A 24,212-nucleotide genomic window follows, 5' to 3' on the forward strand; every position below is an offset into this window, starting at 1 on the left:
AAATGATCTTCTTAGAGCCTCTGACAGTGGACTCATCTCTGTTCTTGTCCTGTTGGACCTCAGTGCAGCTTTGATACTGTTGACCATAACATTTTATTACAGAGATTAGAGCATACTATAGGTTTTAAAGGTACTGCACTGCAGTGGTTTGAATCATAATTATCTACTAGACTCCAATTTGTTCAAGTAAATGGGGAGTCTTCTTCAGACAGTAAGGTTAATTATGGAGTTCCACAGGGTTCTGTGCTAGGACCAATTTTATTTACATTATACATGCTTCCCTTAGGCAGTATTATTAGAAAGCATTGCATCAATTTTCATTGTTATGCAGATGATACTCAGCTTTACCTATCAATGAAGCCAGATGACACACATCAATTAGTTAAACTGCAGGAATGTCTTAAAGACATTAAGGCCTGGATGACCTCTAATTTCCTGCTTCTAAATTCAGATCAAACTGAAATTCTTGTTCTCGGCCCCACAAATCTTAGAAACATGGTGTCAAACCAGATACTTACTCTGGATGGCATTACTTTGGCCTCCAGTAACACTGTGAGAAATCTTGGAGTCATTTTTGACCAGGTGTCAAATATATTTGAAAAAAAAAAAAAAAAAACATATCCGTAACACATTTTGCGTCGTTCTACAATTGAACCAGTTTTTCACTAACAGATTATGAATGGTTTGTTTAAGAATATTATATTTTCAACTTAGGTTTGTAAGATTGAGCAAAAATGTGTCAGCCACCTTAGGGCCTCAGCTGTTTTCTAGATGGATTTTATTAAATGCAGGTGTAGTGAATTTCATTACACAAACATCTTTGGGTCTTTTGGGCCTTGTAGCTCTGGGGCTTCTGGGAACATGCCTACTTTGCCTTGTTGTTAATCTGACCTATATTTCCAACCTTTGTCTTATTAACTTTACACAAAGATGATATAAACTAAGCAAAGTCATAAGAGACAAAGCACTGGAAAATTCTTTAAAGAAAGGGAAATAGTTTCTTAGACAACATGGGAGTTAAAATTTGTTGGCCACTTAGACAAACTGTCAGTAAAGCTGTCTCACAAGCCCATATTATAGCATCTAAGGGTTACTGCCCTGATCTGCTGTGACCCACCCATGTGATTTGTTACATGGGGACAACAAAGAAAATAATGATTAACAACAAGGCTATAAACATAGAGTAGCTTATTAATCTTAAAAAAAAAAAAGGCAATGGTATTACATTTCTTTAACTTCAAAACAGGCAACAATAGTATTTTTTTCCATCTGGTATCTGTACCTGTTGGTTGAGCCAAACTTTGCCTGGAGAAGGCCTGCCTCTGCTGCCACTCGTACAGCTGCCACATAGTGTCATCCCTCATTGACCTCCTCTTCTCTGCTGTGGTGACAGCAGAGGTGGAGGCTGGACGGAGGGCCCGGTCATATACCAAGCCTGCCACACTGCAAATGCTGTCGGGCCTCATCATGCTGTTGCGGGGCAACGTGCGATACCCCTCAGGGTAGCGGGGCACAATCTGGGCACGGTGACTGGGCATGTTTCTCGGTAAGGTCTGGTATGATGTAACACTAGAAGAAAAGAACAGACAATATGACAACAAATGCACATTTCATAATCACTACAAATGAAGCCCTTTTAGTTTGCTCCTACTGCAGGAAGCAGGTTAGAATGCTGGGCTTAATTCTGAAACTGGATCCTGTGTTCAGTGTTTGGGGAGGTGGGATTTCTGGAAAAATAGTGAGAATCTCTGATATCTGAGTCTCTGCTAGCCAAGCAACATTAGGACCACACAGTGTCAAAAAAGTCAACTTCTGACACCCATCACTAAAGTGTTGTATGTACAGGAACAAGAGAAACACTAAAGAGGGTCAGGAGTGAAGAGGATACAACATATTCATTGAACAATATGCTGCACCAACATGTAAGCATACAGCAGGTTATCTAAATATAGGTTATTGTTCCAATAAAGGCTAGTCTACCAGAATCCATTGAAGTTCGATGGATTCAATAAAATTCCATTTTATTTATATAGCACCAAATCACAACAGTCAAGTCAAAGCACTTCAAGGTACAGACCCTACAATAATACAGAGAAAACTCCAACAATCAGACAAGCCCCTCCCCTATGAGCAAGTGACAGTGGGAAGAAAAAACTTTTAACAGGAAGTCATTTTGATTGTTGGGTTTTCTCTGTAATTATTGTAGGGTTTTTACCTTACAAAAAATATTAAGTGAGGCAACTGTTTGATGTGATTTGGTGATACATAAAAAAACTGAATTGAATTGTGATCCCCTTTGGTCCCCCTTCTTAAAGATGGGAACCACCCAGTCTGCCAGTCCAGAGGCATGTGATGTTGCAAAGCATGCCAACCAACACAGCCCTACAACATCCAGAGCCTTCAGGACCTTGAGGTGAATCTCATCCACCCCGGGAGGCCCTGCCACCAAGGAGTTGTTTTAACTACCTCAGTGATCTAACCGCTAGTGATGGGCAAGTTGTCCCCCTCATCCCTAGACTCTGCTTCCTCTACAGAAGATATGTAAGTGGGAATAAGGAGGTCCTCGAAGTATTCCTTCCACTGTATCCTTCCACTGTATCCTTGTTTCTAGATATATTCTGCCATGTGCACTATTAAATAATCATTTTTGAGTTACTGCTATTTACTCAGAATTTCATTAAATACCAGAATGCATCTGCAGTCAGGAGAATGTTCAGGAGAGAATGGAACAAAGCAAAACATTCAGTTTCTAGACAACAAAAGTAGTGCTAAAAATCAGTGAAAGACAGAGTAGCAAAAATTTTGTTTTTTGTTACAAGGGAGACAGCAGAAAGAATCAACTGAACTATGAAGAAAGTAATCAATGTGCAAATGACTGAATGAGTCATTCTGTAAACCAGTCAGTGACTCATTAATCTTGCACAAGTCAGACCTCTCAAGGTGTGCTTGCTCTACTGCCTTGCAGCAGAAGCTGAGCTTAATTTAAAAATATGGTAGTGGTGTTTGATGTAAAAAAAAAAAAAAAAAAAAGACATTTACTTTCTGTACACCTGTCAAGATAATGACACTGTAGGGTGGCTGTGGCTCAGGAGGTAGAGCAGGTCATCTACTAATTGGTACAGTAGGTAGGTAGTTTGATCCCTGGCTGCTCCAGTCTGCATGCCAAAGTATCCTTGGGCAAGCAGTTGCTCCTGCATTTCTAAAGCACTTTGAGCACTCAAGCAGAGTAGATCAGTGCTATATAAGAACCAATCCATTTACCAGTTAGCCACACTTGGTATTATTCTGCATAAACTGAAATCAGTGCCTTTAATTAGGGTTTACTGAATAGGAACGGATGTGCGAGCCTTGGTAATGTATGGTGTGCTTGACTAAATTTAATTATTATACAACTTTTATGAGCAGAACTTGGATTCACTTTCACTTTCATTTTGACCAAGGAACATGAAGTTATTACACAGCCATTATTAGCTAATCAAAAAAAAGGATGCCTTAATTTTCTTGGCTGTGGTTTCAATCATATGAAGTCATTAGCGATCTAAATCTCTCACAATTCTTTGCCTGGATGGTTAAAGCATCTTTGTTCATCTCATATTTTTGCATCTGGTGGTGAGAAAAGGTGATTTCCTGATCTCTAGTAACTGAAAAAGTTGCAAAGCAAGTTTCCAATATGACAAGTCCCACCTCTATAATATCTTGGAACAATGTAGGCATCTCTCAACTTAATGGGCTTTCTGGGAAAAGTACTGCACTGTGAACAAAAAAATTGTTATTACATATTTTGCTGTGAAACTGGGCTGTGCTTTATCATGGTTTAGTATGCAATGCACACTTCATCATACTGCTGAATACTGAGGCAAGAATTCAGTTTGTCTCACTAGGCTACAAATCTATCTATATTTTAAGTTATTTGTGTGGCCAGATTCTGATCAACATGTCTCAAAATATAACTTTTTTCTGGATCTGACACAGGAAATAATCAAGCCAACACTCATACAGTGTTGGACCAAGTGAAACACGTGTGAGCATCTCTCTAAAGCACTTTCATTTCATTCTTCCTATGATGACTTTTTTTAAAAGAAATGCTTTTAAAGTGTGCTCTGTTATATATCTATTTGTATTGTTAAATGCACCTACTGCTTTGTAAGGACTGAAGGCTTTCACCCTGCCTTTAGTGTAGCTGATCAGAGCTCTAGAAGTAATTTGAACATTGTCCACACAAACTAGTTTGTTTGCATTTAATCCACATACTGAACTGTCATTACTTCCTCCAGCTGATGGCAGTAATCATCAAATGAGACTTGAGGTAGAGACAGGAATGTGTACTTGACAGAACACAGGATGGTCAGCAGCAGAGACAGAGCAACTCTGTTTGCTGGCCGGGTGGCCAGTGCTGGTGATGGAGCAACTCGGGGGTTGATAATAACTGGACGCCTTGACTGGAGCCCAAAAAAGAACACTCTCCGGGGGTCGATGTTGATGGGGCACCTTTGACACAGGCGGTGTCAGACCCTTGGGCTCAGGCTCTGGACACTCAGGATGCTGGAGCTGCTCAGTAGGGTATTGCAGGGCCCACTGCTCTCTCCTTCTCTGACCAGAGCTGCTCAGCAGGGCCCACTGCTGATTCCAGAGGCTGACGGAGAACCTGGCCGTTCTAATCCTGGGAACAGGAACGGGTGCGGGGACAGGCTGAGCTCTAGCCACCCCACCCAAGGAGCAGGTTTGGGTGCAGGGTGCTCAGCAGTTTCTGGGATTGCTGGCAGAGAAACATTAGCAGTCTCTGGAGGTGTTTGCACAGCGATGCACTCAGTTTCAGAGAGTGCTGGCCAGGAAACATTAACAGTCTCTGGGAGGTTCAGCGCAGAAACAGAAGCAGTCTTTAAATTTGCTGGCCGAGGAAAAGTCTCTGGGGTGGCTGGCTCGGCCACATAACAAAAGAAAGCTGGCTCATGAACAGTAACAGCAGTTTTATTTATTGCTGGCTCAGAAACACAAGGACTATTTTGATTTGGTGACTTTGAAATACTACATGAGATTTTATGTTTCAGTAACACAATATGAAATGTCAGAAACACAATTTTAGTATTTGCACAACATGAGGTTTTACTGTTATTAGTCAACTCAAAACACAGTATCCACCCATAATGGAGACTGGTTTCTAGTGAAACTTAATTAAAAAAAGCAAGAGCTAGCTGGTGCTAATACAGGACTATGTCTGCTGGGTCCATTAATGGTCATGTCCTACTGACATGGAATGGTTGTGTTGCAGGCGAAGTAGGACTCAAATGCAGGACTTGGAGGATGAGGAGTAGTCTTAAACTTAGCTATTATTCCCAGGGATAAATACTAAATATAAACAGGGCTGGACTGGAGCCAGAAATAAAAACTAGGAGACAACATGAGAAAACATGGAGCTAGGTAGCGATGCTACCTCTGACACTTAGGCTTTGAAATGTGCTTGTCAGGATTCTGGCTGGTGCAGGCAAGGCAGAGGACCCCAATGCAGGACTCAGGCGAGGAGGTGATGATAACTTAATGCTTTAATCCAAAATACGTAAACGTGGCATAAACATAAATGTGGCGTGAACATGAACGAGGCATAAAGAAGACCGTGGCATAAACATAGCATGAAGCACACAGCAGGAAGCGAAGACAACACTAACCATCCAGAGACGAGGACGCGACAAAGAACAAAGCAAACCCAGGGGCTTAAATACATACAGGAGGTAATGGTGGGTAACAAGAAATAGCTGGGGAACACTGGGCACAGGTGAACAGAATCTACCTAATAAAAAAGGGAAGCAAAACTAGACAGGACACAGGGAGTACTAAACTATCAAACTAAAACAGGAAGTAAACAAAGACACAAATGCAGACTAAACTCAAACCCATAACCAACTGAAGACCCACATGACAGAAACCAAATAAACATAATCAGAGATAACAAAACATAACCAAAAGAACACAAAGCACAGGGCCACCGGCCCAGGATCATGATGGTGCTTCAAATTTGAAACTTATCATGAAGTGGTGGGCGACGTTTGAACCACTTCATTGCTTCATTCAGACTGAATCAGCTGACTGAACAGAAACTTTGGCATGAGTATTTAAGACAACTGAAATGCTGCTTCGCTCTTGCATTAAAACCTACTGAACATCACTAACAGCAGGTGTTTGTGTGAATTTCAGACTTTCAATAATGGAGCCATCGAGGAAGCGCTCCCAAATGTGGGAATATTTTTGATTTGGTAAAATAAATTCAGTGTAGGTATGTTACAAAAAAAAAAAAAAAAAAAAAATTATTTCCACTTATATCTGAAATCTGTGCAGATAGGAAGAGCACAGAAAAAGATACATTTTGATACGTAAACCACATCAACAGCCCCCAGAATAATGAAGTTACAGCCAATTAATCCCTCTGATCTCTAGGCTGCCAGGAAAAGGATCAGAGCATTGTGGACATTAATGAACTACGTTCTGATCAAGAAAACATCATCATGTGAAACGGCTGTTCCCAAAGCCTGGGGAAGTTATCTCTAAAAAGAGAAACCATTTAAGCCCATCTACTGTGGAAAAAATATTATTCCTGAATAAAAACACCCAGGTTTTAATTAACTAACATTCACACACATTCATACTCCGACAGGACGGTCGGAGAGCAACTTGGGGTTAAGTATCTTGCCCAAGGATACATTGGCATGTAGCCTGGAGTAGCCAGGAATCAAACCGCTGACCTTCTGATCAGTAGGTGACCTGCTCTACCTACTGAGCTACAGCCATCCCCCTTACATAAGTTTAAGATCAGGTAAGAAGTAGACAAACTTTTTATATTATGTCTTGATATGTAAAAGCTTAGAATTGACAGTGGGTGTACATTCTTTTAACACTGACTGTAGATACAGGGAAGCATTATAGTTTGAACGTGGACTCACCCCAGCTATTTGAGATTTTGTTTAATTGAAGAACTTACTAAGAATACAAAATGAAAAAAGAAGAAATGAAGACAAATCCAGAAATGTACGTGTGCATTACACACACTGTAACGCACACGGCTATTTTCAGTTCTACGTCCACACAATGCTACACTTCTCATTTTACATAAGATGGCTGTTAGCAGAAGCAGGGTTATGTGTTAACAGCAATAACAATCAACTCTACTACAAAGTTTCTCAGTATTCCTCCTATGCCCCAAGTGAGAATTAACATGACAAATGTGACTCGGCAGCATTCAGCCTGCTCTGCTTTCATTACAGTCTCATTTTTATGACTTATTCATGGCAGCAGAAGGAGAGGGTAAGTGCTAAAAGTATCTCAAGCATCTCAGCACTTCTGTTCTGCTGTGTTCTTCCGTACTTAAACAGCAGTGCTCCAAATTATGATACATATCTGTGGTGATACAGTTCTATGTTGTATGCAAGGTGAGAGATACATGGGGAATAAAGGGGTGGAGAAAAAGTGGAAGAGCAATAAATGAAAAAAGGGTTTAAAATCTTGTGGAGGATGAATGGTCCTTCTTGGATTGAAGTGCAGAAATAAAGTTGTGCTACAATATATGTAGGGTAAAAATTTGTGCAATCACAGTTCAGTAGAACCCACAAAAACAAATACTTCCACTATGCAAGGCAATCTTTTGAACTGCTTCTTTGGCAAGCTGTTTAGAGATTTTGATGTGCTTGTAGAGTTTATGCGGACACTGCTATCTCAGCTGACACAAATATACAGGTGACCCAGCTGCTTTCCATCGGGAGCTCCGCTGTGCCTCCTCCCACAGAATGACCCCATGTTCCCAGCGAGCTGAGAAGGAAGAGACACAGGAGACACGCAGGCATCGGGCGTCACAGCCAGGGTAGAAGGAACCGACCCTTCATCCTGTCCATCATCATGGGAAACGTGAGATCTCATCCCAATAAAGGGAACGAGGCTCGTCCACTTTATTGGCGGTTCGTCCACGGTGCAGCTTTTGGCACTACTTAACATTCCACCCTCCTTCAAAGATTAGCTTCTATAGGTTTCACAGGTAACCCACTTTCCTGGTTCCAGTCATATCTCTCTGGCCACATCCACTTTGTTCAGCTTAAAACCTCCAAATAGTGTGTCACCCCAGTCACTTCTGGTGTTCCTTGGGGTTCTGTTCTTGGCCTTCTCCTTTTTGTCATCTACTATCTACCACTTGGACATATTTTGAGAAAATATGGTATTTGTGGCTGCAGCGGCACGGCTGCCTCCCTAGCCTGGACCCTCAAGTGTTTCGTACTCAACACACACGCGTTAGTAAACAAAGGTCTTGAGTCCAAAAATCTTCTGGTGTATCTTTACTGAAGAAAGCAAAGTACAAACATAAAGGAAATCTTGACCTTTCTGATTTAACTTAGTTTACCGCATTGTACAGCGTAGTGTAGGTCGAAAAACTGTGTTGCTCTAGGGTCCAGTGACTTCCGGTGCCCTTTCCTCATTTCCTACCAATATACAAACCTCAAACATCACAACCAACAAATTATTCTACAAATTAGTCATTGATTAACAATTCCATTACAAGCAGAATTACTTATAATTACCAAATTTGTGTTTCCAAATGCATACAACTATCTCACAAAAAAATGGCTACAACATATCCCACCCCCTAATTGACTATGCCTCAGCATATCAATTACCAACTTAAACTTAAATTGGAGCCATTTACACTGATCAACTAATATTTCTCAACAGGTTTCATCCCTTTACGAATAACATTAGCAAAGAAATAACAGTCTTTCCTAACCAGTTCTAAACTAATCTGGTCTTCATTCTTCTCTCAAACTTCAATCTTCTCCCTGCAAGAAGCAAAGTTTAGTTATGGGTCTTTGAATGATGCTTGTCTTCGTTTTGACCTCGGCACTTCGAACGACCCCTTCAGAATCTGGTACCACTCTGGTGATTCTTCCTAATGTCCAAGAGTTCCTTGGCAGGGTTGAGTCAATGACCAGGACGACATCTCCAACTGTGAAGCTCCTCTTCTGGATGTGCCACTTTTGCCGTTCTTGCAGCAGAGGGAGATATTCACGAGTCCACCTTTGCCAGAACAGATCAGCCAAGTATTGAATTTGTCTCCAACGACGGCGGACGTAGAGATCATTTTTATTGAATACACCGGGTGGAAAGTTAGGCTGTGCCTTCATTAGGAGGAGGTGGTTTGGCATCAGTGGCTCTAGGTCATTTGGGTGGTCTGTGTTTGTAGTCAAGGGTCTTCCATTGATAATGCTCTCAACTTCGCACAGTAAAGTCTGTAGCCCTTCATCATCTAGCTGCTGTTGCCTCACGACGGAGCTCAACACTTTCCTCACTGTGCGGATTTGACGCTCCCAAATGCCGCCATGGTGGGAAGCAGCAGGTGGGTTGAAAATCCACTGCACGCCTTTTTTCACCATTGCTTCATTGATAAGAGACTGGTCCAGCTCTGCCAATGCCTCTCGTAGCTCTCGTTCAGCACCGACAAAGTTCGTGCCATTGTCGGAACGAATGATTGACACTTGCCCTCTTCTGGCTTGAAAACGCCGTAAAGCATTAATACACGAGCCTGTGTCAAGGGAATGGGCTATTTCAATATGCACTGCTCTTGTAGTTAAGCATGTAAAAAGCACTCCATAGCACTTGACTTTAACACGCCCTCTTTTGACCTCAAACGGGCCAAAATAATCTACACCAGTGTTAGTAAAGGGTGGCTTGTCTGGCAGTAGCCGATCCGGTGGCAAGTCTGCCATCTTCTGCTCTCCTGCCTTTGCATACAGTCTTCTACAGAGGTTACACTCTGAGATCACCCTTCTCACTGCTGCATTGGCCCTTGGTATCCAATAGCGTTGCCGTAATTTGGCCAAGACATGGTTTCTGCCTCCATGTCCAGCTTCTTGGTGGATATGGTGGAGAATAAGGCGGGCTACTGCATGCTGTTTATGTAGAATAGCGGGATGCTTGGCCTCTTCGGGCATCGCTGATTTGCTCAGACGCCCTCCTACCCTCAGCACACCATTATCCAGGTATGGATCCAGTTTGAAGATTGAACTGTTTCTTTTCACTTGCATGTTTCCAAGCAGCAAAGCCTTTATCTCTTCTGCATAGGTCTGTTTCTGACTGTATTTAATCATTTCTGTTTCAGCTCTGGCTAGATCTTCAACCGTAAGAATTCCTTTAGCTAGGTTCTTCTTACATGTCACCATATGCTGTTCGATAATGTCTCTTTGCCTTTCTGGACCTTCTTTAGATTGTTGCATGGTTCGTTCCAGTTCTTTCCTTTTCTCACATAAATACCTCAATGACTCCTTTAGACGTAAAATCCAAGCAATGGCCTTTTTAAGCTTGTGCCAACTGGAATAATACTCCACGAGTTCGTTTAGTGGCTCTTTGCACTCCTCCTGAACTGAGCATGATACTGCAGCCGATGTCTTAATCTCAGCATCATCTTCCGTGAGGTAGGTTTGCTCAGGCTGGTCTGGCCACTCACCAGTCAGGAACTTGGGCCCATGAAACCAGCTCCCGTTTTTAATGAAACTCTCGAACTTCAAGCCCCTTGAAGCCTGATCTGCCGGATTTTGAGCCGTGTTGACATACTTCCACTGGGCTGGCGTTGTTGCTTCTCTTATGTACGAAACTCTGTTGGCTACAAACGTTTTAAAACGAAGTGTGTCATTTCGAATGTACTTTAGTACTGTCGTACTATCTGTCCAAAAGATCGATTCCGTCAAGGGAGTTTCAAGTTCTCTTTTCAGCATACGATCTACCTTGACTGCCACCATCGCTGCCGTCAATTCCATTCTGGGAATCGTGATCTGTTTGAGTGGAGCGACTCTGGACTTTCCCATCAAGAATGATACATGCTTCTCACCTTGTCCATTTGTCAACAAAAGATATGACACAACGCCATAACCATCCTGACTGGCATCTGAGAAGTGGTGGATTTGAGCAGTCTTTGCTAGACCAAAGGTGGCAGGTTTAAAACATCTGCTAACCTTTAGATCTGAAAGCTTGTGGAGGTGTGCTAACCAATCCAGCCATGTCTTGCGTGGCCTTCCATGGATTTCTTCATCCCAATCTCTTTTCTCTTTACAGAGGTCTCTCAGAATACGCTTCACAGGTAGCATGAGTGGTGCTAGGAAGCCCATGGGGTCGTACACTGTACTGACGACGGCTAAGATGCCTCTTCTTGTACATGGCTTATCTGGCAGTTGTGTCTTGAATCTGAAGCTGTCTGTACTGGTGCACCACTGCATGCCCAGTGCCCGTTCTACTGGCAATTCGCCGTTCTCTAGGTCTAGATCTTTGACCTCAGCAGCTCCCTCATGTTCAGGTATTGAGCACAGTAGGGCCTTACTGTTGCTGATCCACTTGGTTAAGTGGAAACCACCGCCAGTGCATAACGTCATCAGTTCCTTGACAAGAGCAACTGCTTGGTCCTCTGTGGGAACAGACTTCAAGCAATCGTCGACATAGAAATTCTTGAGAATTGTCTGCACTGCTTCTGCTGAGGTCTGTGTTAATGCATTCTCTGCTGTTTTTCTTAGTGCGTATGACGCACAGCTGGGAGACGATGTTGCGCCAAATAGATGCACACACATTCTGTACTCAGCTGGTTCCAAATTTGTATCACCATCCAGCCACCAGAGGAAGCGTAGCAGGTCCGCATCATTATCGGGTATCCGCACCTGGTAGAACATGGACTCTATGTCTGCCATCATGGCGACAGGCTCCTGCCTGAATCTTAGCAGTACACCAATGAGTGTGTTTGTCAGGTTTGGTCCTTGCAACAATTGGTCATTCAGCGACACTCCTCGGTAAGTTGCGGCGCAGTCAAAAACTACTCGCAGCTTCTTCTTCCTCGGGTGGTACACGCCGTGGTGTGGGATAAACCACACCCTTCCATCACTGCGACTCAGCTGCTGTTCAGGAACTTGTGTTGCATAGCCCTTCTCAAGTATGTTGCTCATGAATGTTCTGTATTCTTGGGCAAAGTCTGTATTTCTGCTGAATTTCCTCTTTAGTGAGTTAAGTCGTTGTTCAGCAATACCACGGTTACATGGCATCTTCACTTTGTCATCCTTCAACGGCAGCTTAATGCAGAAATGGCCATCAATGAGTTGTGCTGATGTTGCCACTGTATGCATGAACTGCCTGTCCTGTTCAGAGTCTTCTCGCCGGTCGTCACACCGGTTTTCTGGGAAGTCAGCGTTATAGTGCTTCACCAGCATATCTTCAATGTTCATCACAGAGATACGATTGACAAGGAAACTTTGTTCTTTGTTGTCTTCAGCCTCTTTCTCTGTGCATCTACTAATTGGCCCATTGACAACCCACCCGAGCACCGTCTTTACAGCATACGGTCCATCATTCTGACTATTGATGATCTCCCATGGTTCCATGGCCTTGTAGACATTGGAACCGATGAGAAGACCAATTTCTGCTTCAAGGTTTGGGAGATGGACTCTGCTCAGGTAAGGCCACCTTGCCAAATCACTCTTCTGAGGTATATTGGCTTTCTTTGCAGGGATTTCTGGCTGAGTATACACGTTGGGCAACTGGATGAAGTCTTGCTTCCCTAAGCCACACACTTCTAGATCAGTAAGCACACAGCTACTTACTTTCTGTTCGGTTGCCATCGTGCGAAGGATGAACTCTGTCTTTCTGCCTCTGATGTTCAACTTGCTGGCTAGGTCTTCCGTACAGAAAGTTGCCGTGCTTCCTTGGTCTAGGAAGGCATAGGTCTCGATCATCCTTGAGTCCCTTTTGTGTTTTATCTGCACAGGTACAATAGGAAGAATACACTCACTAGCCCCAGTGTTCTTGCTTATACTCTCTCCTGACACAAGAGCACTTGTGACCTCACCTGTGCCTTGCAAGCCACCAGTTGTGCTGTTCAAATCTGATTTAACATCCTTTACCACGTGCAGGATTGCTGGGTGCTTGAGGGAGCACTCTGGGCATGAGGTTCTTTTTCTACAGTCCTTGGCCCGATGACCTGCTGTTAGACATGCAAAGCAAAGACCAACCATTTTCAGGAACTGTATTCTGTCTTTCAAAGGCTGCTCTTTGATCTTGCTGCACACAATGAGTGCATGGTTCCTTTGGCAGTAAAGACATGGATTTTGGAAAACGCTTGCAGTCTTGACTGAAACTGTTGTTTTTTCAAGCTGGCGTTTACTGGCGTTCTTCTCAGTAGAGACGTCCACAGCAAAACTGCTTCCTTTAGATTCACCTTTGACAATGTTAGGTTTTCTTTTCAAGCCTTTCTGATTCCCTGCAGTGGAATCCAGAATATCTCCAAAGAGTGGGTCATTTGCTACCTTTGCTTGACAGTAAACAAACTCCACTAAATCTGTAAATCTAGCTCTTTTTCTTGTTTTTTCTTGGATATCATAAGCATAGCTTCTCCATCTTTCCTTCAGTTTAAATGGAAGCTTAGACAAAATGCACTTCATGTTTGTTGGATTGTTCATTTCGTCCATGTAGTCTACATCATTCAGTGTGTTACGACATCCAATCAAGAACAAAGCAAAGGCGTTCAATCCCTTTCTGTCTTCAGGTTTTATTTGAGGCCATTCCATTGCCTTCTTGATGTAAGCTGTGGCGATGGTAAACTCATCTCCATAGTGGCGATCAAGTAATTCCCTGGCTTCTTTGTAAGCTTTGTCAGGTCTCATGTGCTCACAGCTACGAACAAGATCGAGTGGTTCTCCACTTGTGAACTGTTCGAGATAATACAACCGATCTTGAGGGCTGTCTGTTTTACTGTTGATGGCATGCTCAAAAGCTCTTATGAAGGATTTGTAAGTCAGAGGATCTCCTCTAAACATTGGTATATCTCTATGAGGCAATTGAGACAAACTCTGTTGTTTAATGAGAATCTCTGTGACTTCATTTTGGCGCCGTAGCACTTCATACAAGCTGTCTGAAGAGATATCAGCATGGTCATGATCATCAGGACGGGGCGCAGCGCTGCTAGCATCCAATCCTGGCCAAAGCTTTCTTTCTTCTGAAACATTTGCAGCTGGGTTTGAACTGGATACCAGAGGTTTACTTTGATGAGGCGCGTAATTGTCATCGCTGTAAAGATTATCTAGTTTGTCAGTCATAGATAAATTCCTGAGTCCTGGAAGTGGCTCGGAAAGTTCATCTACTGAACGAGCATCCTCGTATTCCTCATACACCTTTAATTTGGCATCTGAAGCGGCAAGCTCTGTTTCAATATCCAACTGCTCCCTTTGTAATTTTAAACGAATTTCCTCCTGCTCCAATGCTGCTTTCTTTTTCATTGCTGCTGCTCTTGCCAACAACGCTTCACGTTCTGCTTTAATTCTCAGCTTAGCAGAAGTAGTACTTGAGACATGACTTACAGCTGAACTGGCCTTAGATACACTATGGCATACAACTGAACAGGCCTCTGATTCATTATCACATGGCTTTCCATCAACATCTTCTTGAGGATCTTTATGGACATTTGCAATCCATTCATTCACGCCTTGTATGAACAGTTTAAACTCTGAATATCTCTTATCATAAACCTCTTGATCTACCTGTCTTTCATCCACATCCAATAATTCACACAGTTCTTCGTTAAGACGTGCAAATTCTCCAAGGGATTTTTCAAACATCAATAATGCTTGATCTTTAATGAGTCCAACATTGTGCTCATTTTCTTTTAATTTCTCCAGGTCATTCTTCTGTTTGGTTATGTGTGCCAACTTTCCCTTTCTCTCTCCTTTCAGCCGTTTGATTTTCTCCTCTATCGCCTTTTCCTTGGGCTTTGGCGCCCTCTTTTGGTCAGAACGCGGGACAGCACCTCCTTCCGCCATCATTTTTCCTTCGATCATTCCTTCATTTATTTTAATCACTACACAAACTGTTACAATTCCTCGAATTATCAACAGCTTCTAACTCTTCTTAAACTTCACAACAGTTGCAAAAGGAGTTTCTTTATGTGTAGAATTAAACACAATGATTTTCAGAGCGGAATCCCGAGTGTCTGCTTACTTTTGTTCACTTCAGATGGTGTTTAACATTAGTGGCGTCAGGTAGTTAACGGAATAAAGAGAGAGAGTGTCAGACCTTTTTTAGAGGATTCTTCGTTTGGCACAGACCTCTACTTGCAGCACCGCCTCCTGCCGTAGCATACTCAGCGTCAAGGTACTCCTTACTCTTTGCTAGCAAGTTCGGTAGCCTCCGCCAGCTAGCCCGATTGGTTAGCTCCTTGTAGCTCCACACCGTCTTCCCTTGCGGATCTTTGCGGCAAGCCAGGCACACTTTCCACAGCAAGCGGTAGCCTTTCAGCAAGTCGTTCCACTATAGCGAGTTTTTCGACTAATGTGGCTGCAGCGGCACGGCTGCCTCCCTAGCCTGGACCCTCAAGTGTTTCGTACTCAACACACACGCGTTAGTAAACAAAGGCCTTGAGTCCAAAAATCTTCTGGTGTATCTTTACTGAAGAAAGCAAAGTACAAACATAAAGGAAATCTTGACCTTTCTGATTTAACTTAGTTTACCGCATTGTACAGCGTAGTGTAGGTCGAAAAACTGTGTTGCTCTAGGGTCCAGTGACTTCCGGTGCCCTTTCCTCATTTCCTACCAATATACAAACCTCAAACATCACAACCAACAAATTATTCTACAAATTAGTCATTGATTAACAATTCCATTACAAGCAGAATTACTTATAATTACCAAATTTGTGTTTCCAAATGCATACAACTATCTCACAAAAAAATGGCTACAACAGTATTCATTTTCATTGCTATGCGGATGACACCCAGCTCAACTGCAACTGCAACTGCAGTCTTTCCCCCACCCTCCCTCTCTGACTGTTTCCTGGAAATAAAAACCTGGTTCTCTCATAATCTTCTTAAACTAAACAGTGACAAAACAGAAATTCTGCTTGTTGACACAAAGTCCACTCTTGCCAAATCAAATCATTTTACTATCGACAGCTCTATCATCCCTATCTCTTCCCAAGTCAAGAGTCTGGGTGTCATCTTGGATAGCACACTCTCTTTTAAGGCCCACATCAATTAACTTTACTCAGTCTGCATATTTCCATCTATGCAACATCAGCTGCCTTTGTACATCCCTCACACCCGTCAGCATCGCCATCCTTGTTCAGTCCCTGGTCACTTCCCGCATTGATTACCGTAACTCACTCTTTCCGGTTTACCACTCAAACTCCTCCATAAACTTCAAATGGTCCAGAATTCTGCTGCCCGCATCGCTACCCGAACCCCCTGCACTCAACACATCACCCCCATCCTTCAGGAACTTCACTGGTTCCCTATAAACCATCATATTGATATAAGATTTTACTACTCACCTACAAATCTCTTCATAAACTTGCACCCCCACGCATCGCTCCTGTCATTCATTTTTACACTCCATCACGTACACTTCATTCCCCTTCTTCCATTATTCTCACTACACCTCCTGTCCATCTATCTACAATGGGGTCCAAATCATTCTATTACACAGCCTCTCATGTCTGGAACTCACTCCCACAATCCTTAAAGGGCATCAACAGTGTATGCATCTTTAAATCCTGTCTTAAAACTCAGCTGTTTAAACAAGCATTTGGAATCCAATTACGAAGGTTTTTAGGGATTTCATTACACTGTGTTTAACAAATTGGTTTTATTGCTCCTGTGCTGCTGCTTTATTGTTTTAATTGTTTTATTGTTCCTATGTTACTGTTTTCTTGCTATTGTTACTCTGTAAGGTGAACTTGAGTGTCTTGAAAGGTGCCCACAAATAAAATGTATTATTATTATTATTGTTACTGAATTTTTGCTGTCCTCTTTGGTAAGGTTTTTAATTGCTGTCTATCTGGACTGAATGACACATGAGATGCTCCAGAATGCTCCAGTCCAATAATAAATGTACACAAACACAGTAACATATTCAATCAACCTCACCTCCTCGTATCGTCCAGTCCTTTCCTTTGTGAATGGATCCAATGTTCCAACTGCTGTATGGAGTTGGTCCTGGACAAGCCCCTTTCTGGATCCTGGACTAGAACTGGAGACTTTACAGGAACCCTGGCCAGGCTGCCATCCACCTCTGTGGGGCTGCAATCCCTATGCTGCTCTCCGGCTCCAGACCCTGAGCCACTGACTTGTGCAGGTTTCTGGGCATTGAGGTTGGCCTGGTTCTGGCGAGATGCAGACACTGCAGCTGCAATGGCAGCAGCCTGAGCTGGCTGTAGCTTGATGCTGCTAATTTTAGTTAGAGACCTCTCAGCACTTGGGTCTCTCTGAAAGCCATATTTATCCCCATCATGAACTGCAGCATACTTCTCTGCATCCCTCAGAGTAGCGTATTTATCCCCCTCTCGTAACGTGCTGTATTTCTTCACTGCTTTTAGAGTGCCGTATTTGTCCAAAACTTGTATAGTACCATATTTATTGTCCTTCTCCCTCATTGTGCTAAACCTTTCTGTCTCCTTTAACGACAGCTGTCTCTTAACCTCCTTCTGAGGAACATGTTTCTGTCCATCTTTCTGGAGTGTGTGCCGGTCACCCACTTTTTGCAGTGCATACTTTTCTCCATCTTTTGTGAGCAGATACTTTTCTGCATCTTTGGAAGGTGCATATTTCTCCTCTGCTGGTGTCACTATGTGTTTATCATCCATCTTCTGAACACCATACTTCTCCAGATCTCTGTGAATTGTATATACTTCTCCATCTTTCTGCAGTGAGTATTTCTCCCCATCCTTTCGCAAGAGGTACTTCTCTCCATCCTTGTGCAGGAGATACCTTTCTCCATCTTTCTGCAGCATGTAGCTCACGCCGTCTTTCTTCAGTGAATACTTCTCTCCATCTCTCTGTAAAGTGTAGTACTCTTGCTCCCTCTGGCCATTGTGTTTCTCGACATCTTTTTGCCGTTTGTCATCAACCCGCGATAGGCAATGATGTCTCACAGGTTCTCGATTGCGTTCATTGTTCTGGATCTCAGGCCTTGTGAGGACTCTGTGGTTCAGCAAGTTGTTCAACTCTTGAGGTGCCTGTTGGTCTACTTTCAACTTGTCCAACCTGTGACAGAAGAAAAAGAGAGTTAGAATTCAAAAAGAAAGAGTGGAATTTAAAAAAATTTTTTTTCTCGAATATAATTTTAAAGACAGAAGCCCTGTGTGTGCGTGTGTGTGTGTGTGTGTGTGTGTGTGTGTGTGTGTGTGTGTGTGTGTGTGCGTGTGTGTGTGTGTGTGTGCGTGTGTGTGTGTGTGCATGTCTGTGCGTGTGTGTGTGCGTGTCTGTGTGTGTGTGTGTGTGTGTGTGTGTGTGTGTGTGTGTGTGCGTGTGTGTGTGTGTTTGACAGTCCTTCTTGCCTTCCTGTCAACCTTCCTTTCGAGTTTGCAATTTCTTAGTTGGTTCATATTTCTTTAAAATGAAAATCGCTGAGACTGCAGGACTGGAGGGAGTGTGGGCTCATCGGTGTTTCTTTAATTAATGAAAAGTGGCCTCATTCTTAGAGGAATAAATTCACATTCCCACCCATGGCCATGGCCCACTCGCAGGAGGCGTTGTAGGAGTTGGGTGCAATGTGTTTCGGTGGTGGCTAAAGGTGGAGGCCCTGTCGGACCAATCCCCAGCTATCAAGACAAGCTAACGGGACAAGCCTTGGTGGAGAAAGAGCCTGAGCTTGTATGTGAGGTTGAGAGATACCGGCTAAAGGGGTGTGACTGGGCAGAATGGCTTGACTGATCTGAACCTGAATAGTGTTCTGTAACTGAACTTCTGTGAAAACCACAGTTTGTCCATAACAAACACAAGGACACTCTAGGTTGCAGGTCGATGATCGATTTTGTAATCGTGCCATTAGATCTGCGGCCGTATGTTCTGGACACTCGAGTGAAGAGAGGAGCTGAGCTGTCAACTGATCACCACCTGGTGGTGAGTTGAGGCAACTAACTAAGTAATGGTCTCTGGAGCTTGAAAAAGGCGACTGGACTTCTTTTTGTTTCTTAAAGACGTTTCACCTCTCATCCGAAAGGCTTCTTCAGTTCTCAACCAAATGGTGGAGAGACCCAGGTATTTAAACCCTATGACCTGGATGACTGAGAATCTACACAGACATATAACTAAGTAATGGAACTGATCAGTGGGGACCAGAAAGAATTAAATTAATCAAACTGATTTTTAAGAGGAGACAGATATCCATCCATCCATCCATTCACTTCCGCTTATCCTGGTCAGGGTCGCGGGGGGGCTGGAGCCTATCCCAGCTGTCATAGGGCGAGAGGCAGGGTACACCCTGAACAGGTCGCCAGCCTGTCACAGGGCCAACACAGAGAGACGAACAACCTTTCACACTCACATTCACACCTATGGGCAATTTAGATTAGCCATTTAACCTAACCCCAGTAAGTGCATGTCAGATAATGTGATCTAAAAGTAAATTCCTATATTTAACACACAAATCTCATTTTTTTAAATTTCTAAATCATAAAGATAATTTTCTTAATGATGCATGAGGCAGTAAGAACTATATGTGATATATTTTCTTCCATAGATTACTTATGGCACCTAAAATGTGCAGTTTGGGTGAGGTTGGGATTCAGCAACTAAACCATATGAATAGGTCTTGATGTAACCTCTGCCAGAACTTCTGAACAGGCATACAAATTCTTGGTTTGCATTTGACCCAAGGTTCATGCCTGGAACTAATGATAAGGGATATAAACACTGGATGAACAAGGGCATTACTACGGTATGTATAATGGTTGAACAGCTGCAGATGCAGAGTTTTGAAAAGCTAAGGAATAACCTGAATAAGAAAAACATTTGTATCTGCAAATAATAGATTGATATGAGGAGGTAAAACTGACACATTGAATAAAGATATTGAGATATTTATGAAATGTTGAGTAGTCCTGTACAAAGGTTTGATGTCATATAAAAAGAACTTATCTTACTATATCAAAGAAAAGTGGGATGCAGAGATCAGGGGGAAAAAATAACTGAGGAGGAATGTTACATTATGTGTAAAACGCAGTGCACGAACACCAGCTCCAGGACATAGTGAATATTTTGCTGGAAGAATATAATTTGATTCTTCATAACTTCAAAGATTAGAGGGAAATCAATATATAGCCAGCAATCATGCTGGAGGTTCTGCATCCAGATGGATATAGACCATTCACATATATTTTGGTCCTGTAAAAAATTAGGACGATATTGGGACAAAAAAAAATGACTGGGTCTGAAAAAAGTAGGATAGAAAGATAGTAGAAAATAATATGATACAAGACACCCATATCACGCAAGATACTCTATTCAGGAAATCTGATCCAGGACACAACAGGGAAGATGAGCATCTTGTCAAAGTAATGCTAGCAGCAAGCAAAAAAACAATATGTAACAAGGTTATGTTACAAAGCAGAACCTCCAACTGTGGAGCAGCAGATATGCATTGCAGAAGAAATACTCATAATAGAAAGACTTATATATACAGTCCCACAGCAACTCCATGGCTCCCAGTTAAGTTCCAAATTCAATTCAGAATTTTTCTGAATACATTCAAAGCCATTCACAACCTGGCTCCTCCCTATCTATCTGATCTTCTTCTTCTCGTCTCCTCCTCCCGCTTCCTTCGTTTTTCTTCTTCCATCTGCCTTCCTGTACCCCTCCCCGCCTCAGCACCATGAGGAACAGAGCTTTCTCTCGCTCCGATCCCCGACAGTAGAACTCTCTCTCACCTGACATCCGCAATATCAACTCACTCCCTGTCAAAACAACAACTCAAAACTCACCTGTTTAAGATAGCCTACTCACTTTAGCTCCCAGGGCATTTGAATTTTATTTCTATTCCGTGCTTTTATGTGATGGTTTTATTTCTGTAACATGTCTTTGGGTGTTTTGAAAGGTGCTTACAAATAAAATGTATTATTATTATTATTATTATTATTATTACTAAAGAATGAGATTTCCATACTGGATCAGTTGGGGGCCTGGGTTAACAGTGACTGCCTTTGGTGCTGTTAGCCAACAGGCTGCCAGTGGAAACTGTGCTACTGGTGGCCAAAGGTAAAGGGAGAGGAAAGGGGAAGGTGTGGCTGATATGATGGAGAGAAGAAAGGTAGATACACTGCTCAAAAAATTAAAGGGAACACTCAAATACTGTAACACATCCTAGATCTGAATGAATGAAATATTCTCATTGAATACTTTGTTCTGTACAAAGTTGAATGTGCTGACAACAAAATCACACAAAAATCATCAATGGAAATCAAATTTATTAACCAATGTTGGCCTGGATTTGGAGTCACATAAAATTAAAGTAGAAAAACACACTACAGGCTGATCCAACTTTGATGTAATGTCCTTAAAACAAGTCAAAATGAGGCTCAGTATTATGTGTGGCCTCCACGTGCCTGTATGACCTCCCTACAACACCTGGGCATGCTCCTGATGAGGTGGCGGATGGTCTCCTCCCAGACCTGGACTAAAGCATCCGCCAACTCCTGGACAGTCTGTGGTGCAACATGACGTTGGTGGATGGAGAGAGACATGATGTCCCAGATGTGTTCAATCGGATTCAGGTCTGGGGAACAGGCGGGCCAGTCCATAGCTTCAATGCCTTCATCTTGCAGGAACTGCTGACACACTCCAGCCACATGAGGTCTAGCATTGTCCTGCATTAGGAGGAACCCAGGGCCAACCGCACCAGCATATGGTCTCACAAGGGGTCTGAGGATCTCATCTCAGTACCTAATGGCAGTCATGCTACCTCTGGTGAGCACATGGAGGGCTGTGCAGCCCTCCAGAGAAATGCCACCCCACACCATTACTGACCCACTGCCAAACCGGTCATGCTGAAGGATGTTGCAGGCAGCAGATCGCTCTCCATGGCGTCTCCAGACTCTGTCACGTCTGTCACATGTGCTCAGTGTGAACCTGCTTTCATCTGTGAAGAGCACAGGGCGCCAGTGGCGAATTTGCCAATCCTGGTGTTCTCTGGCAAATGCCAACCGCCCTGCACAGTGTTGGGCTGTGAGCACAACCCCCATCTGTGGATGTCGGGCCCTCATACCATCCTCATGGAGTCGATTTCTAACCGTTTGTGCAGACACATGCACATTTTTGGCCTGCTGGAGGTCATTTTGCAGGGCTCTGGCAGTGCTCCTCCTGTTCCTACTTGCACAAAGGCAGAGGTAGCGGTCCTGCTGCTGGGTTGTTGCCCTCCTACGGCCTCCTCCACGTCTCCTGGTGTACTGGCCTGTCTCCTGGTAGCGCCTCCAGCCTCTGACAGACACAGCAAACCTTCTTGCCACACAGCTCGCATTGATGTGCCATCCTGGATGAGCTGCACTACCTGTGCCACTTGTGTGGGTTGTAGAGTCCGTCTCATGCTACCACGAGTGTGAAAGCACCACTAACATTCAAAAGTGACCAAAACATCAGCCAGAAAGCATAGGTACTGAGAAGTGGTCTGTGGTCCCCACCTGCAGAACCACTCCTTTATTGAGTGTGTCTTGCTAATTGCCAATAATTTCCACCTGTTGTCTCCATTTGCACAACAGCATGTGAAATTGATTGTCAATCAGTGTTGCTTCCTAAGTGGACAGTTTGATTTCACAGAAGTTTGATTTACTTGGAATTATATTGTGTTGTTTAAGTGTTCCCTTTATTTTTTTGAGCAGTGTATATTGTGTGCACAGGAGATCAGGTGAAAGGGAAGCAAGGCCAGGAGCACTGAAAGTGGATTCAAGTTGTTCTACTATGGTGTAGATAGGTAGAGAAATGGAGCAGGGGTAATCTCGAAGGAAGAGTATGTGAAAAGTGTTGTGGAGGTGAAGCAAATGTCTGACAGGATCATGACTTTGAAGCTGGAAATCAAAGGGGTGATGTTGAATGTTGTCAGCACACATGCCCCACATGTTGGATGTCAGAAGAGAGAGGAATTCAGGAGTAAACTGGATGAAGTAGCAGAGAGTGTCCTCTGGGGGGAGAGTGGTGATTGGCGCAGATATGTAGATGAAGGGAACCGAGGTGTTGGGTAGGTATGGTGTTAGGGAGAGAAATACAGAAAGACAGACGGTAGTGGACTTTTGCATAAAGATGGAAATGGCTGTGGTAAACACACACTTGTGGTCAGGAATTTATATACACTCATCATGGGCATGAATGTCATGGTAATTTTGTGCTTTGAATGATTTGAACTCTTCTTTTTTCACGGTTGCATCACAGCATGCATCTTTGAAATATTTAAAAAGTAATGGAACAATGGAACATGAATATATAAAGCAGGCTAACATTAATCTTCTGGAAACATCTTCCCAAGCCCCGACCTCAACCCTATTGAAAATTTGTGGACTGTGCTTAAAAGCCAGATCCATACTAGAAAACCACCAATTTCAATGAACTCTGCCAATTCTGCCAATAAGAGCTGCCAAATATGTAACCAGAATAATGCCAGAAGCTTGTTCATGGCTACCAAATGCATCTGATCGAGGTGCAACTTGCTAAGGTACAGAGTAGAGCTGCTACTCAAAGGAGCCTGAGGTGGCTTCCTCCTGGGTGACGTGTTCCGGGCATCTCCTATTGGGAGGCGGCCCTGGGGCAGACCCGGACACACTGTAGAGATTATTCGTCTCAGCTGGCCTAGGGAGGCCTCAGTGTTCCCTCCGATAAACTGGAGAAGGTAGCTAGTAAGACGAAGGTCTGGGTTTATCTGCTTAGGCTGCTGCCCCTGCACCCGGCCCTGGATAAGCAGAATATAGTGGATGGATGGATGTTTGTATTGTATTGTATTGTATTATTATCATTTTAGATATTAACTTTTTAACTAAAGGCAAAGGAAAAAGCTTATTGTGAGTTGTATGTGATGCTGGACACTAAGGGAGGAGAAAAAGACTTGTATCGAGTGGCTAGGCAGAGAGATCAAGCTGGAAAGGATGTGCAGCAGGTTAGGGTGTTTAAGGACAGAAATGGAAATGAACACAAGTGGGTTGTCAGATTGTCAGTGTGTCTGTGGGCATGTCCCTGTGGTGAGCACCAACCTTCTGACTGGTTCAGTGTGGACAAGAGCAGCATCCGTCATGACTTTCATCCAGGACTCCATCTCTTTGGCTGTGTCAGTGCAGAAATAATATGTTCGCATGTTGGGATGAGTGGCCTGAGAGTAGGAAGATATATAAAGTGAGAAACAAATAGGCAGAGGAAGGAGAGAGAAGCAGCAGTGGGAGAAACAAATCTGGATCATGACTTTGAGAT

General features: G+C 43.2%; 1 protein-coding gene across 3 annotated transcripts in view; it reads right to left on the reverse strand.

The window, feature by feature from the left end:
- LOC115773249 (pleckstrin homology domain-containing family A member 5-like) overlaps positions 1–24,212 on the reverse strand; it is a 242,653-nt gene that overhangs the window by 41,138 nt on the left and 177,303 nt on the right. For all 3 annotated transcript variants that reach the window (XM_030719832.1, XM_030719831.1, XM_030719830.1), the window contains exons 10-12: positions 23,999–24,114; positions 16,917–18,032; positions 1,283–1,569 (exon numbers count right to left, since the gene is read on the reverse strand). In XM_030719832.1, coding sequence (XP_030575692.1) covers positions 1,283–1,569; positions 16,917–18,032; positions 23,999–24,114 — 1,519 coding nt within the window. The remainder of the gene's footprint in view (positions 1–1,282; positions 1,570–16,916; positions 18,033–23,998; positions 24,115–24,212) is intronic.

Source organism: Archocentrus centrarchus, chromosome 23, assembly GCF_007364275.1.
Source record: "Archocentrus centrarchus isolate MPI-CPG fArcCen1 chromosome 23, fArcCen1, whole genome shotgun sequence".
NCBI lineage: Eukaryota > Metazoa > Chordata > Actinopteri > Cichliformes > Cichlidae > Archocentrus > Archocentrus centrarchus.